Here is a 16,545-nt window from a genome sequence, read left to right on the forward strand (position 1 = left end):
TTTCATTTGACACCAAAATCATTTAAATCGGTTGAGCCATTATGTCTGAATGAAAATCGAATCATTTCAGAAAAATCAAAATGGCGGCCAATGTTTCACTTCTGTTCCAGATTTTTTTTTCTTCGTTTTTTTGTCATAACTTTGTCTACCTATCAGCATAAAATTTTTTGTCCTATACAAATTACACCGGAAGATATTCAACCGGAAGTGAACATCGATTTCCTGTTTAAACCGGAAGTGAAATTGAAAATTTGACTGTACCGTTTTGTTTACTTTCTTAAACTGTCTTTGCTCAATTTTTTTCAGATTAATCAGACAAAAAGCAAAAAAAATGAAAAAAATGCAAAATTTGGCAAAAAAAATGTCTGCGACAAATTTTCGAATTTTGAAATTTTGAAACGGCTATTCTTTCAGATTTTAACAGTAGATTCCAAAAATGCAAACCCAAAGAAAATCGACCGAAAAATACGACTTCTAGAGCCGATTATATATTCTTGCACATATTGAACTGTGGCACTTCCGGTTTTGCAAAAAAGATCCAAAATATATTTATGCACATCGTCGCCTATATCTAAGGTTCGTGAATGTTGAAAGGTTGCTGCAACTATTGTAGACTAAGCTCAGGAAGGTGTGTGTAAAAATCGGAAAAAAAAAAAAAAAAAAAAAAAAGAATTGACATTTCAATAACAAACTGGGACTTTGCCGTAGCAAAGTCCCACAAAAACTATGTAACAACATTCGGTATAAAAAAGCTACACCATACATAAAAGATATTATTCACTAAAAGCCTTTATTATAGCATACATAATGGACAACATATTTCTGACTAATAGTTTTATTCATAACAGGACATTATTAACAACAGTTTTGATTCAATCAATCCAGGAAGAAAATTACAGTTATAATTGGGACACACAACACAACTTTTAGTCTTTTGTTGATTCATGTTGAATGATACATCGGATAAATCTTACATATTTTAATTTCTAGTTTATATAATATTTAGCTATAAAGAATGCATCTAATTATACTTAGATATCCATGATGAATGATAACTTTTAAAGTGGAGGTTCAAGCTTCTAAAAACAAGAATTTGTAACTTTATTTAATTATAGTGAAATTGTAATGTGAATTTTTTTCGTTATAACATAACATTAAAAGAGTTCGATTTTCAAAACTTAAGGTAAAATATCCAATAAAAATTTATTTCAATCAGGCATGAATCACAAACAAAATTGATTTAATATTGTTTGAATTTTTAGACATCAAGCTACAGCACCCTGATTTTCATAAATATTAATTTCTTCGTATGTTTGTTTTGGAGAATTTTCCATATCTAGACCTTCATATGTCTGATCATCAGATTCTACTGTTGTACAACGTCGTGAAGATGAAGTTGATGGTGCTGTTTCTGTGGTGCCAGTTTCTTTTTTAGGAGATCTTTTCTTGTATTTCAATATCAGCTGTCTGACGTTTATACCTGAAAAGTTAATACGTTAAAACAGACACAGTATAGAAAACCGGTTTGTTCCATCATCGAACATTCCCACCCTACTTGAAAAATAGACTGTCCATTTTAGAAAGGGTTTTTGTAAACACACAATATGAAATTAAGCCAACTTCGACGCACGATATACAGAAATGAAAATTGTGTATAGATTTAAGATGGTAATGATCCTTAGGTAGCTGAAGATGCAGTATCAAGCTTGCCTGAGGTGCATTAACTTTATCATGGACGTTAATGTTTTCATTTTACTTATTTAATATTATGGAATGTAAGTACCTGTTTCTCCTCGTTTCTTCCAAATAAAGAAAACTATTACTACAATTATTCCCATAACCAATAGTCCAACAATAAATCCAATACCAATACCAGTACCAAGTTTAGTATTATTGCCCAAGCCTTGATGATTAACAGTATCGTCAACTTCCTTCAAAGTGAATACAACAGAAATGTGCCCTTCTTAATTTTTTGCATACAAAATGTAGTTACCGAAATCCTGCTCAGTTATATCGGTTATATCAAGATAAAATGTTCCTTTATTTGATGTAGCTTTCATTCTTTCATCTTTGACCAATACCTCTGTTTGATCCTCTAAAAGATGTATCCATGTAAATGATGGAACAGGATATGATACGACTGTGGCTGTTAAGGTAGCAGAGCCTGCCAAAGTAGCATAGATTCGCTGAATTCGACTTCGTTTCAATCTGGGAGCACCTGTAAAGAAGAATTCTAAGAATTTTCTTGATGTCGGATATTCCATTTGGAGATGAGAAATGACCCAAAAATATTAACACATTAACTTATAATGGAGTTTCTTGCCATGGTATTGTTATTGTGATCATATGGAAATATTGAAGATCCTTTAAAGTAAAGGATGAAATCGAAAACCTTTTGTATCTTACTTCAAAAGACGGTCGACAAGTACGACATACCTCAATCCCACTGGAAATTCAGGAACCTACGACGGGAGATATGTGGAAAGGCTCCGCGATGCCTTGTGATTGCTAGCGACAAAAGTGGAGCAGTCTCTTAAAATTTGCAACGGAGATAATCTGCAAAGTTCCCCTTAATATCAGGCGACGTTCTGCGATGTTCGCCGATAATGTGCGATGGATCTGCTGACCACGACCAAGAATAGTAGGCGATTGTCGGCGACTGTAAACCAATGAATCAGAAAATATTCAGCGTTGTATTGGCGATGTTTCACGAAGGTTCGCAGAATTTTTTCAACTGTTCGGCTATCATCTGCTAACCATTGTAGAGGTATAGCCTAATGTAATATCCCCCGATGTGCGACTCGGAGTGGCATTTTCTCTCTGGCACCATCCTTAGAATGGAAGAACAAGCACAAGCACTGGCACCTTAGCAGTATTAAGAACACTTAGATCAGCAAGAGTAAGAAGTTGCCCTAATCCTGTTAACGTTTTGTGTCTACTGGGTCTTAACTGATTACTGGGTCCGCGGGGATACCGTCAAATATTTGTCGACGTTCTGAGTAGCTTCGCAGCTTATGAGTTGCTTGTGCGTGCGCTTTTGTCAACTAAACGTCGTAAATGTATCTCTAAAAAATTCGTCCTCTCTTATAAAGCTGTCGTCGTGATCCAGTGAGATGCCTTGCGATGATCGCAACATTCTGAATATATCATTGCTAAGCATTGAGATTGTCCACTCTTTCCTTCGAAAATGGTTCGCAAACCATCGCAATGCCAACTGGAACTACAGCTTTAGTAACCATTATACGGGTGGAATTTGTTTGCAAATAAAAATGGATCTAAAATCTATCGGTAAAATGAAAAAACATAATAATCCATAAGAGAACTCTCTCAGAGACTTACAAGATACTTCAAGTTGTCCAGTTGCTGATGATTTATCACCAACGCCATTCACTGCCCAACATGTATAACTCCCGGAGTCTTCACATGTTGCTTTTGATATTATAACATCTGGACCAGTATTGTTAATTTGTTCTCCATTGAAAGTCCATGATAATTTGGATTGAGGAAAACTATCAACTAAACATGCTAGTTTAACATATGTTCCTTCTTTTATTTCACGATCATCAGGTAATATTTTAATATTATTTATAGATGGTGGATCTGTAAATGAATAAGAGTTATGATCAAACAATTAAACCCGTGAGTTAGTCATCAATATTTAAGTTTAATTGCTACATAATAATAGGTTCAACATGTCCACAACTTATGGTATCTAAATACTACTTGTTTCTGACCAAGTATAACCAAAACGTTTTCATGTGATGTGTGGGTGATATACAAAATAAAATAATAGGCTAGTGTATAATAAGACTTACTCACATTTAACTTGCAGTGACAATGATTCGTTGATAGACTTTGCACCACAAACCCATATACCATTATCCTCCTTCCTAGTCGCCTTTATTGTTACATTTAAAAACACATTCCGTTGTGGTGAATAATCATAATCACATTCACAGGAATAATATTCATTAATTAATGTTAAGTACTCCATGATACCCATATTACAGGCGTATCTATAAAATTTACAAATAGGTAAACCATTTCTCACAATGTAAAAGAAATCATAAAAGTCAATGTCATCACCTTCAATATGACAGGATATGTTTACCTCATTGCCTACGGTGGTACTCTCTGAAGAACTTATGAAGTGTATGTCGACATTCATCGCTGAAAAATAAAGTTGAACACCACATACAAATGACAAACAGTTATCATTAGATTTCACAATCAATGGTATACCCCTTTTCGAACCCATGTGATTCACTTTTTTACATTCTTAGAGAATTATTTTTGGCTAATAACCGGTAATGAAACTTAAGCATATAATTAAATATATAAAGAGAAATAGGAAAATAAACTGGACCAATCACAAGAAGAAAAACGACAAACGCCTAAACTACAAGCTGTAGTTCTGATAAACTAAAATCCAAGTCCAAAGTTCGAGCAACTCAAAAAGGTAGCTATGAAAGGTTCTAGCTATTCCAAATCATTCATATATGACATCCTTACAACCTCAACCCATGTTTATGTGCCCTTTTCACCGTTTTGGTAAAGTGAAACTGACATAACAGCTGAACGAAAAATCGAAAAAGTCGCTGAACGATTTATCAAATACGATATCTGCAGATATTCCAACAATTTATCTTAATATTTAATTTTTGGAAAACAAAACGATGTATGTTGGATAATGTACTTTTGACACTTATAGAAGCAAAAAAACAAACAACCGAAGGCGATTATTCTACTTCCCTCCTTTTTTCTATTGCTATTGCTGAACGTCTGAAAATGGTTGGTTTTTGTACAGATAATTATAATAGTTTGTAAGGAAACCACCTTATCTGCAAATTAAATACCAAAATAAAGTCGATAATAGGTCTGTAAGTCACAAACTGTGTGGAGTTTCTTTTAAAGAAATTCTTGTAGATCTTCTCATACCAGATATTCAAGAACCCAAAATCTAAGAATATTCTCTTCGCGAAACACGTTTAAGCCCAAGTGTTAGGAATTTAATGGGATTAACTAACGATTGTTTGGGTCGTTGATTTAACAAAGCGATAAGAGCCATATCACCACATTGTGAAGTAGAAGTAAGTCTGAATTGTGAAGAGGCAAATTATAATCTCTAAATTTACACTATTTAGCGTCGGTCTCATTAATTGATCTTTAAGTCTTCTTATTTGGCCCTCGCCTTCAATTTTTTCAGCTATCTTGTAAGTATGTACGCCTGACATCATGGCATACTCTGCACAGAAAAAAGGTTTTTTAAATTTAATATCATCAACCATTATTATCTTTGACAGATTTGATAAAGGTCATGCGATAATTCACTATACCTTTATTTTGTTCGATATTTTGTCATGAAGCCATATTTCACGTTTTACGATTGTCTTTTATTTAAGGCTCATAATATTATATTATATTATATTTTACGACCCTGTGATACATATATATTAAAATAACAAGTCCTAACGATATTTGGCAGTACACCAACAATTACCAGTATGAAACATTCTACCAGTATTTTACTTCTTTCGAACTTTTGGTGGGATACTGTATAATATTACCAAGTTCATCCTTGGTTGATTGCAAACACTCACATCAAATTTCATCAAAATCCGTCATGAATTGCTAGAGTGTTTACGAGCAACAAGGGCAATAACTCATACTAAATATTTTTCGATTTTTCTGATTTTCAGTAGGGTTTATCCAATTGTTGACGGACGGACCGACGAGCGGATATGGGTGACGACAATATACAAACCCCATTTCATGTGGGCGTATAAAAAGGTAATATCAATAAACTGTATGATTTCCCTCATAATATACTGTGACATTGCTTGAAATAATATACTTTTCTACGTTCTGGAAACGTGTTTTGTCTAATATAAAATCTTTTTCGACTTTTTTCAGGTGGGTCTGTTAATTATAATACAAATAGTAAGTAAACAATATTACCCTGAATGTAACCAAAACCACAGAAAAAAAGAAGAATCAAATTAAACATCCACATAATAAAAACCTGTAGTATACAAATATCATTTATTCAAAAGTAAAATATATCCTGCTTCAATCAAGGAAGAAAATAGTAGTCATAGCGCCATTTGACAGAATGCATAAGTATAGGTATGCAAAGGCAATGTCATTCTGTGAATGGGCATTTTTATATTGTACAACATACTACAAGACCAAACCGAGTGTTGCACGTCTTGTATAGACGGAATATTCTCCGGTATTTAAGTAATGTTCACAAAACATTATTGACTATCTGCATACCATGTCTGAGCTTATCTAACATAAGATAAAGTGCTTGGAAAGGGGTTTAATATAGACAAAGTCTGTTTGTTCCCCAAATCATTTCATAATGTACACCATTCTCTCAAGAGTCAAAATGATGATCAACTAAATTGTTGTCTTTTTGTCTGGAGTAGCAATATATATTTTTGACTAATAGTTTTAAACATAATATAATCTTATTTACAATCGTTTTGATTCAATCAATCGAGGAAGAAGATTAAATATATTGGGTTACATATACTATTTATAATGAAATTGGGACACATAATGCATCCTTTAGTCTTTCGATTCACGGTGAATCAGATATGGGATAAATCTTACATATTTTAAAGGTATACTACCTCTTGGGATTACTATCAAATTGAAATCTTGAAAATGGCCAAAATGAGTCTTTGTTCATCAGTAGACTAAATTGGTGTCAAAACTATACAACATAAAACATGAAATTTGAAACAAGTTTAGAAGTGTGAAGAATTATCGTGAATGTATGAAGATATTTTATTCTTTAGTCATGGCACCTAGTAAGTCCAACCGATGTAATTGCTACTCTTACTGATTAAGTTTGAGAATATAGATTTTAAACACATATGTTTTAATATTTAAAATGGAAACTTTTGTAAGCTTCATAAAATTTATCAAAAAATAAAAAATAATTCTCCCATTCACAAACAGTTACATTTATCTTGGTTTGAATCCAATTTGAACTTGACTTTTGACAAAGCAGAGTTTGTAACTTTAAATTTCGATATCTCAAAAGGAACATTGAAATGTATAATAAAGCACAACTAATAGTAGATTTTAAGCTACAGCGCTCTGATTTTCATAAATATTAATTTCTTCGTATGTTTGTTTTGGAGAATTTTCCATATCTAGACCTTCATATGTCTTATCATCAGATTCTACCGTTGTACAACGTCGTGAAGATGAAGTTGGTCTAGTTGATGGTGCTGTTTCTGTGGTGCCAGTTTCTTTTATAGGAGACCTTTTCTTGTATTTCAATATCAGCTGTCTGACGTTTATACCTGAAAAGTTAATACGTTAAAACAGACACAGTATAGAAGACCGGTTTGTAGAGGTGCAAAAGTCCATTTAAACCAATCTCGAAAAGCATGCCAAGTGAAATGCTGTAAAACAGTAAAAAAAATCATCACCAAATTCAAAACAGATTATTATTGTCTTGGTATTTTCAAAAGTGAAAGGTTTATGTTAGACAACGTTGAAAGATTGTCAAAATAACATCATTCTTGCACATTATTTTGAAAATCGGCGTAAAATCATCACAATAATCGATTAGCGTCATCTTTGTCTCAAAAAGATTAATAAAAAACTGTTTTCTGTAGAGCGAGCTCAAGATAAATGTGAAAAGATAGGCGGAAGGACAGACGGAACGTGTAAAAATTGTAGTAAACAAAGTGTTAATTCAGGATCAATCTCAGTACTACCACAAGTACGTAGATGTCTTCATCTGAAAGATTTTAAATATGGAATTTACCTGTTTCTCCTCGTATCTTCCAAATAAAGAAAACTATTACTACAATTACTCCCATAACCAATAGTCCAACAATAAATCCAATACCAATACCAGTACCAAGTTTATTGTCATTGTCGCCAGAACTACCATCTTGACGAACAGTATCAGGATCTTCTTTTAAAGTAAATACAAAAGAAATTTCCCCTTCTTTATTCTTTGCATACATAATATAGTTACCAAAATCCTGTTCAGTTATATTAAGAATATTTAAATATGACGTTAGTTTATCTGATTTTATTTTCATCCTCCAATCTGTTATTGGTTTCTCGGATTTATCTTCTAAAAGATATTTCCATGTAAAGTTCGGAACAGGATATGCCATGACTGTGGCTGTCAAGTTCACAGAGTCAGTTGAAGATGCTAATATCAGCGTTGTTGGCTTTTCTTTCAGATTTATTCTAGGAGAACCTGCAGGAGATATAGAACAATCGTTAGTTACATTGTATTACAACATTTTATTTATTCGAACATATGGAAACAACTAGCCACCGCAAGAGTAGCATTATGTGCTAAATTGATGAAATATTCAGAGGAACATTGCAATGAAATGTCGAAGTTTTAAATCAATTTTTAACTACATTTACTAAATTTACTGTATTTTAACTGCAATTGAGTCCATTGGACAACAGAGATGATGATGATGATGATGATACTTCTGATGATGTTGATGGTGCTGATGATGATCATCATGTAGGATCTGCATTCAAAAAATTTAAACTCACAATTAACATCTACTTGCTCTGTTTTCGAGGCTTTACTTCTAATACCATTTTCGGCCCAACATGTATATTTTCCTGAGTCCTCGCATTTAGCTTTTGGTATAACAAAATCTGATCCCCTGTTCATTTTTTCTACCCCATTGACAGACCATGTTATATTAGACTTAGGAAAACTATCAACTAAACATGATAACTTAACATCTATTCCTTCTTTTATTTCGCCTTTATTTGGTTCTAATGTTATGTTATTTATAGATGGTGGATCTGTATAATGAAATCATAAATTAAAAAAGCTAACTTAAGGCAAGAAATGTCAAATAGAATAAGTTAGCCACAATCATTCCAACGGAAAGCTAGTGTTTATGACAAAAAAATGTGTTGTAGTGAAGCCTTGTGCGCAGTCTGAAATGCAGCAACCCTGAAAGAGTATAGACGAGATTCCCTGTGAGAATATCGATATGCTGACACCTTTTATTAAAAAAACACAAGACAACTCACATTTAACTATCACTGACAAGGTTTTGTTGATAGACATTGTATCACAACCCCATGTACCATTATCTTCCTTGCTTGTCCCATTTATTGTTAAATTAAAAATTGTATTGTACCTGTTCACATTAACACAACCACAGATGTAATTTCTATTGTATATTGAGAAGTATCCAACATAAATTTCATCATCGCACATAAAAGAAATAGCTACATGGTCATATCGACAAATAGTAAGATTATTTCGACGAATATAAATTCGGTCATAAAATATATGGCGCTCATCACTCTCTATATTACAGATTAAGTTAAACTGGCTGCTTATTGTGGTACTTTCTGAAGAACTCTTGAAATATATGGTGGTATTTTGAGCTGCAATAGAAAATAATTATATTTAAGTAAGGAGTTTATGTTACTACACGTACATGGGGTACAATGTATATAGATATGATTGCTTTTTCTTCCAATTGTGTCAATCGAAAATGTGAAAATATAGTTTTTAAAGAAAATATTAACGATTCCACGAATATAAAGTTTTTCTTTGATACTGTTTATGAAAGAGTATTTTTATTTTTTATTTCGTGTAAAAATTACACATTGTACATCTACTTGTGGTACAAAACATGGCAATTACCATGCTAAGGCCTGAAGCCAGACCTCATTGTCCGAGGGCAAGTAATATATCTGGAGGGTGTATGGTGTTCACTTGCTGTAACGAAATTGGTCGGTTGTAGCCACCTGTAGCTACAGTCCCCGCCATGTTTATCAGATCAAATATTAATTCATCGAAAATATGACATTGACATACGTGTTAGTCTTTCTCAGGCGTTGGATAAGACAAACTAAGTTTAATATTGTAAATATTATTACCATGAATATATCCAAAACCACAGACAAAAAGTAGAATCCATTTTGTTATCCACATCATTCAAAGAACAATATATACGCTCAATGTCGTCCGAAATGCACAAATTTTGCATTGCATATTAACGTTTTAAGATTGAATCAAGGAAGTAATTTCCATGTTTAAATTTTATTCATGACAAACCCTTGATATCGGGTTACTATATATTATACAAACATAGAAATCTTACTATTTTAAGACTCACAATTTCAGTTATAAATTCCCTCATTGGATCTATTCGATGCGCTTCACTGATGCCCTGAGTTAACACAAGTATTGTTTCTAAAACGTACACATAAACAATGTGGACTTATGAAAGCTTAATTAGTCTTCAAACCGGCTTATCTGCTTCTAAAGAGGTCATGAGAAATTTCGTCTGGCCAGCAACATTTACCAACTCGGTACCAACTTGGGAATAGTAGTATTTGCGAGGATGTTAACTGATGTTGCAAGTTTTCAGCGACTATCATGAAAATATTTACTTATGTTTGATAAATAGCTTTAAAGGAAAAGGGATTATTTGAATTAGTGAACTGAGTCGTGCAGTCATTTCCAAGGACATCATTTCACATTGATTTCACAGAATAATAATGACATCAGCTTATATGCACGTTCAGGCAAACAATATGTACTCTTGATAAATAGCAAGGAGTTAAAAGGGAGATAAATGTCAAAAATAGTAGAAATAGACCACAAATTGCAATTTGGTGATCTCAGACGTAAAAATAAATTTTTACGTACTTCTTTTCTGCACCATGTGGGATAATGAAGACGGGCAACGGCAAGCAGGGTGCAGTAAGGGAAATTTTGCCAGGACAGTCGCATCAGCCTGCTCTTTATTCGATTTCAATGTGTCTTGGGATGTGTGAGTCACCGGGGATCTCGATCTCAGACGTAGAAAATAACATTAGTAAAGACATCTGCGTTATGCACAATTCACAGATAAAAGATTTGGTTTTTTTAAAAGAATATTTTTTTATTTAAAAGAGAAACAAACTCGGATATTATATCTAAAACTAAAATAACAAAATAAAAAAAAAAACATTGCATTCAATAATATCATAATTTAGCTTATATCACAACAACTTGTTGCATATTTAATTTTGATTACAAATTTTGCTTTTTTAGTGTAACGTGTAATGTATTCATTATTAATAAGAGAAACCGAATCATGCTCTGTATTAATTAATATTATAAAATTTAGATTATATTACAATTATTGATATTATCAATTTTAAAATATGAAAAATAAACAATCATTTATTCATTGAGATGAAAATTACTAAAAATAAGCATATGAATACATATAAGACTAATATAAAATATAATACTAATACAATATATAATAAAAGTAAGAATAAATAAATGAGAACGTACCATCGTAAGAAAGATAAGAATATAAGCAAAGATTAAAATCAATATACCTTGTGTACAGTAGTTTATTGTGATAAATCTATGATAACACCTTCTGTAATAGTCTACTTTATAAAATTCGTTCAGAGCAACAAAATATTTAGAAACGCCCACCGGTTGTCCCAATAATACTTTAAATATGCGAAAATACAGCAGATACCACAACAAGAATTGCATCAACAATTTTCAAAAAATTTGGTTATTGTAGAAAAAAAACATTTAAAAAAAATAATCTGAATAAAATGCAAATCTGGATGTTGCGTTTCTTGATTTTGTGTAGGTTATTTCACTTACCATTCAGGATCTCAGAAAATGGTATGAATGTCAAAATCAAAATCCTGGTCAATCAAGGATTTACTGACCATATAGTTTGAAATTCTAGGATATTTATTCTTAAACATTGTATGAATGACCTGTCCTTGACCAATAAACATTCAACAAATTAAACATCTTTTCAATCAAGGATTACCAAACATTAACCTGTATTGATATTCAACTTTTAACTGTGTTTATATCATAATCTCTAAGTGACATTTAGAAGTAGACAGAACATTAAATAATGAACACTATTATGGATATACTACTCCTTCCTTTAATTTTTGCAACGTTTCAATTCACACACAGGAATCTTTATCAAGCACAAAATAATAATGATAGGAAAACAGAACAACAATAACATATATATAGTAAATAGTGAAGGCTTTTCTTTGAAAAACTGGAAAAAACCACTATATTTCAATATATCCATAGCTTTACTTAAGTTATTACATTCTCCAGCAATATCAAAATAGTTGAATTTTGGAATATTGTTTAATAATGAATATAAATTGAAAACAAATAGGTAAAATGCAAAAAAATGCATATAAAATCTATATAAAATACAATATTAACTATCACGGACTCTCCGTTAGTGATACCAAGATGACAATGTGTCCAATGGCTTAAGAGGGAGTTCCGAACACGGCCTCGTAGGTAAACGGTAACAGGAAACAATTTATGTTACCACCTGATTTTCATAAATTTCTTGTTCCTCATACGCTTGCTTCAAAGAAATGTTAGGAAGTAGACCTTCGTATGTCTGATCCACTCTAGGTTGAGTGGAATCTAAACCTTCATAAGTTGCATCTGGTATTTTGTCAAATTTAACTGCTGCAGTCTGTGTAGTTGATGGCTTTCTAGTAGTTGATGACGTGTCTGCAGAACTAGCTCTTCTTGGAGGTTTTTTCTGGATTTGAAACATCTCCTTAAAATTCACGCCTTAAATACATATCATAAAAAACATATTTTAATTAATGAGGATGTTAAATTGATACCAGGTGTTCCAGAGGTGTGAGCTGCTCAAGAACTTTTAAATCAGAATAAGAAAGAGCAATATCTGCCCTATAACATCCAATTCTGATCAACGGTAAGCTTCCTTAAAACACAATGTATATTATAGCAGTTTTCCAGTTTCAACAAAGTAAGCATTATCTCAAAAGCCCAATGACGAAAATCAATGAAATTGCAATTGCAAGTACAAATGGTTCCAAACTTTCACAAGTCCGATGTGATAAATGTTGCAAAAGAACAAAAAATGTTGCAGCACCAAAATAATCAGACTAAGAAGCATGGCTTCAGTTAAATTCATAGATAGAAAGGTACAATAATATCAATCAAATTAATATATTTAACAATGTGAACTATTAACATTGGATTTACCTGTTTCTCCTCGTTTCTTCCAAATTAAGAAAACTATTACTACAATTACTCCCATAACCAATAGTCCAACAATAAATCCAATACCAATACCAGTACCAAGTTTATTGTCATCAGCCTTCTTCAGAATGAATTTGAAAGACGTTGAATCCAAAACATTTGTAGCATACATAATATAGTAGCCATAATCATATTCCTGAATATCAGGTATATGCAAGGAAGATGTCAGTTTATCTGACTCAGTGGTTATTCTATGATCTGAAATTATTTTCTCTGTTTTATCTTCTAAAAGATATTTCCATGTAAAGTTCGGAGCAGGATATGCCATGAGTGTGGCAGTCAAGGTCACTGAGTCTTCCAGGGAAGCTATCATCTGTGTTTTAGGCATCTCCTTTGGATTTGCTCTCGGTGGACCTGCAAGAATAATAACATTGCAAATGACTTTATTAAAAAGCTTACGAAGGATTTCTAAAGAACGTTTTTACTTGGTAAGATTTATTTGACCGAGTTTGAGCAAGAAGTATATGCAGCCACAATTTTGATTGCCCAAGAAATCTCCAATCATTGTCATCTATGGGATAACCTTGTACATGATCTCCCCTCTAATATTTGGGAAGTCAAAATCCGGGATATTGCTGCCAAAAAGCTGTCATCAGGACAGTAAGTTTTGAAATAATGCGTTAACATGTTAATGTAAGTCAACAGCAGGTTTTCTATAGAAGTATATATTATGAGATAAAAAAAAATAAAAGCCTGGTCTTTTAAATATTCATATCATGTAACGTTTTGTTTTTCTGGGCCTTCCGCTATTAATTTATTCCACGTGGATTGGTTGCAGGTCTTTTGCAACAATATAGTACTTTTTCAGTCAACCAATAAGAAACGCAATGGAAGTAAAGTTAGAGCTTTAAATATCCTAGTATGATTGGAATATACTGTATATATCGGTCGGTCTAAATTGTTCCTGTTATCTAATGCTATAACTTTCTTATTTAGAATTTCATAAAATCAAAAATCCCAACCATGATTCGGTGTTTACAGCATACTTAGGAGACTTGAATGATTGTAGAGAGATCTTCTACATTTGTTATGTGTATCATGTGCACCATTCCATGTTTCAATCGGTGGTTCCTTCAATTCCACTAAAACTTCGAGTATGGTGACGTCACTAATCGCACAATATGGTTTAACACAATAGGCCCTTCGAGATTAGTGTGATTTAGTGGAATTGCAGGAACCCTGATACACATATAAATTTAAGAAAACCTTTTTACAATCCCTTTAACTGCTATTCATATTATTATGAATAGTCATTTTGACATAAGCCTAAATCCTCAGTCAGAATCTGCATATTCAGTATCCAAATATATATATTATTTTTAACAACATTATTGAGTTCGATAAAGCTTATACACTTTAAAAAAAATATCTAAAGCTTGGAGCTTACAATAGACATTTACAATATGTTCTTTCATTGCGCTATTACCAACAATATTTTGAGCAATACATTTAGCTACATATCTCCCACCGTCTTGACAAGTAACATTTTCTATCACTGGTCTTTGATTGTCTACCACTTTCCCATTAACAGACCATGTTATATTAGACTCAGGAACACTGTCAACTGAACATGATAATTGAACACTTGATCCATCTGTTATATTTTCGCCATTGGGCTTTGTTGTTATATTCTTTATGGAAGGTAGATCTGTAAAAAAATGAGACAGAACATAACGATCACAGGATAAGTAAACCAACCACAAAACGAAACCCGAAATCCAAAAGAACATTTTTGCGAAACATTGGTAGCAACTTTTCACATAAGGAAGTATATCAATCATAAGTGAGTAAGTATTTCATAATGAAGAGTGGTATCAGGTGACTAGAGCATACCCTACCTGAGGACTGAGATCAAATACCATTTTAAGAACAACGCATAATTATGTGTCATGTGATGTCTACATTCTTAATAATTCATGAATGAAATACACTCAACAGTGTTGTAATCCTTGTAAGACATTTAGAAGTATCACAGGTCACTTGATAACGTTACCTGTATGTGTAATGAAACGTTGTGTTCAATAAAAAATAGAAGTCTATATCCATAAAAACTGTTGTTTCTTAACTCAACAGTGTTCTTCCGATTTATGTGATATGGCCTTACTTACTATGTTATTTTGGCGTGGATGAAAAAAAATATACATTACCTAGTTTGTACGCTACATGCTTGATATGTACAGCCTGTATCCACAATTTTGCTATAGCAGGCTAGTAATAGATAGGTTTGGAAAAAGACAATAATTCTAACTAATAGTTACTGTTATTGAACATTATATCAGAATAATAATAAGATACTTTGCAGTCTAGATGCCTATACATACGCAAATTGTAAAGTTCTATGATTTAACATATCATATATGTTTTTTTGGCTATTTTTATATGAAAAAATAATTGTTATTAACTGATACTATTTTTCAGTTTTGTCAGTTCACTGCATTATTAATTTAAAATTGAGAAAACTATTTACTCACATTTAACAACTAATTGTAATTCTCTGATTTGATTTGCACTACAAACCCATATACCATTATCTTCCTTTCTGGTCTTATTTATTATCACAGTAAGACTCGTTCCTAAGTCGGTAGTCTTAATACAACATTCGTAATATTTCCTATTACCATACAACATTCTTCTTCCAACATGAGTTGTATCACACTTTTCCTGGGGGGGCCCATGTGTGAATGTACAGATACGTGAACCATTCCTTCCAATATACATACTCGAAGTTGAGTTATCAAAACTACAGGTTATGTGAAGCTCTTCTCCTTCGGTGGTATTCTCTAAAGAACTGTTAAAATGAATGATTTTCTGTGCTGAAATAGATATGTTAAATAAAATAAATGTAAACTGATATATATTACTTGTTTAATTCTAAGTCTGTGCAAAATAATAACTAGCATTTTAATATTCAAAGAGTTTCAATGAATTTTATTTTTCCAAGAACAAAGAATAATATAATATTACCACTAATAGCCAAAAAAACACTCAAGAGGATAATCCATTTCGACATCCACATGTTGGTAAAAAAAACTAACTAGTGTATTTGAACTGTACTATATCAATATATGTTCTAATTAAACGAAATGAAACAAGGAAGAAATTACAGGAAGGAAATTGCGTGTATCTTTACATGTAGAAGGTGACAATGATAAACCAATCATTTTTACATGTTATTCTATATATATAATCCGGATATCAGTTTTTAATTTGGATTTATTTACAACTGAACATCATCATGCATGTAATTTCACTATATAACGCGACTATAATTAGAGTTGTAACACATGATATTATTATTTTTACCACAGCTGACGTTTGAGTTAAAAAATTTCCAAGAATTGTTTGTTTGCAGGAAAGGCTGAAAGAATAACTGTTAAAGCGCTTGAGTTTGATTATTATCCATTACTTTTGGTATTGCACATGCAATTAATCGTGGT

The 16,545-nt window shown here is 32.2% G+C and overlaps 3 protein-coding genes across 3 annotated transcripts; all 3 read right to left on the reverse strand.

Moving 5' to 3' along the window:
* Window positions 1-1,265: 1,265 nt before the first annotated feature.
* On the reverse strand, window positions 1,266-4,258 carry LOTGIDRAFT_155379 (hypothetical protein; the record flags this gene model as incomplete). Its single annotated transcript, XM_009066944.1, has 5 exons — window positions 1,266-1,480; window positions 1,784-1,931; window positions 2,082-2,218; window positions 3,340-3,600; window positions 3,820-4,258. The coding sequence occupies 5 exons, from the start codon at window positions 4,256-4,258 to the stop codon at window positions 1,266-1,268; spliced, it is 1,200 nt and encodes a 399-aa protein (XP_009065192.1).
* A 2,837-nt stretch (window positions 4,259-7,095) lies between these two features.
* LOTGIDRAFT_155380 (hypothetical protein) lies at window positions 7,096-9,796 on the reverse strand (the record flags this gene model as incomplete). Its single annotated transcript, XM_009066945.1, has 5 exons — window positions 7,096-7,319; window positions 7,790-8,236; window positions 8,551-8,811; window positions 9,046-9,408; window positions 9,775-9,796. 5 exons carry the CDS (start codon window positions 9,794-9,796, stop codon window positions 7,096-7,098), a joined length of 1,317 nt encoding a protein of 438 aa, XP_009065193.1.
* A 2,551-nt stretch (window positions 9,797-12,347) lies between these two features.
* On the reverse strand, window positions 12,348-16,124 carry LOTGIDRAFT_155381 (hypothetical protein; the record flags this gene model as incomplete). Its single annotated transcript, XM_009066946.1, has 5 exons — window positions 12,348-12,610; window positions 13,052-13,462; window positions 14,496-14,756; window positions 15,580-15,921; window positions 16,073-16,124. The coding sequence occupies 5 exons, from the start codon at window positions 16,122-16,124 to the stop codon at window positions 12,348-12,350; spliced, it is 1,329 nt and encodes a 442-aa protein (XP_009065194.1).
* Between the last annotated feature and the right edge of the window lie 421 nt (window positions 16,125-16,545).

This window comes from Lottia gigantea (genome assembly GCF_000327385.1).
Source record: "Lottia gigantea unplaced genomic scaffold LOTGIsca_8, whole genome shotgun sequence".
Taxonomy (NCBI): Eukaryota; Metazoa; Mollusca; class Gastropoda; family Lottiidae; genus Lottia; species Lottia gigantea.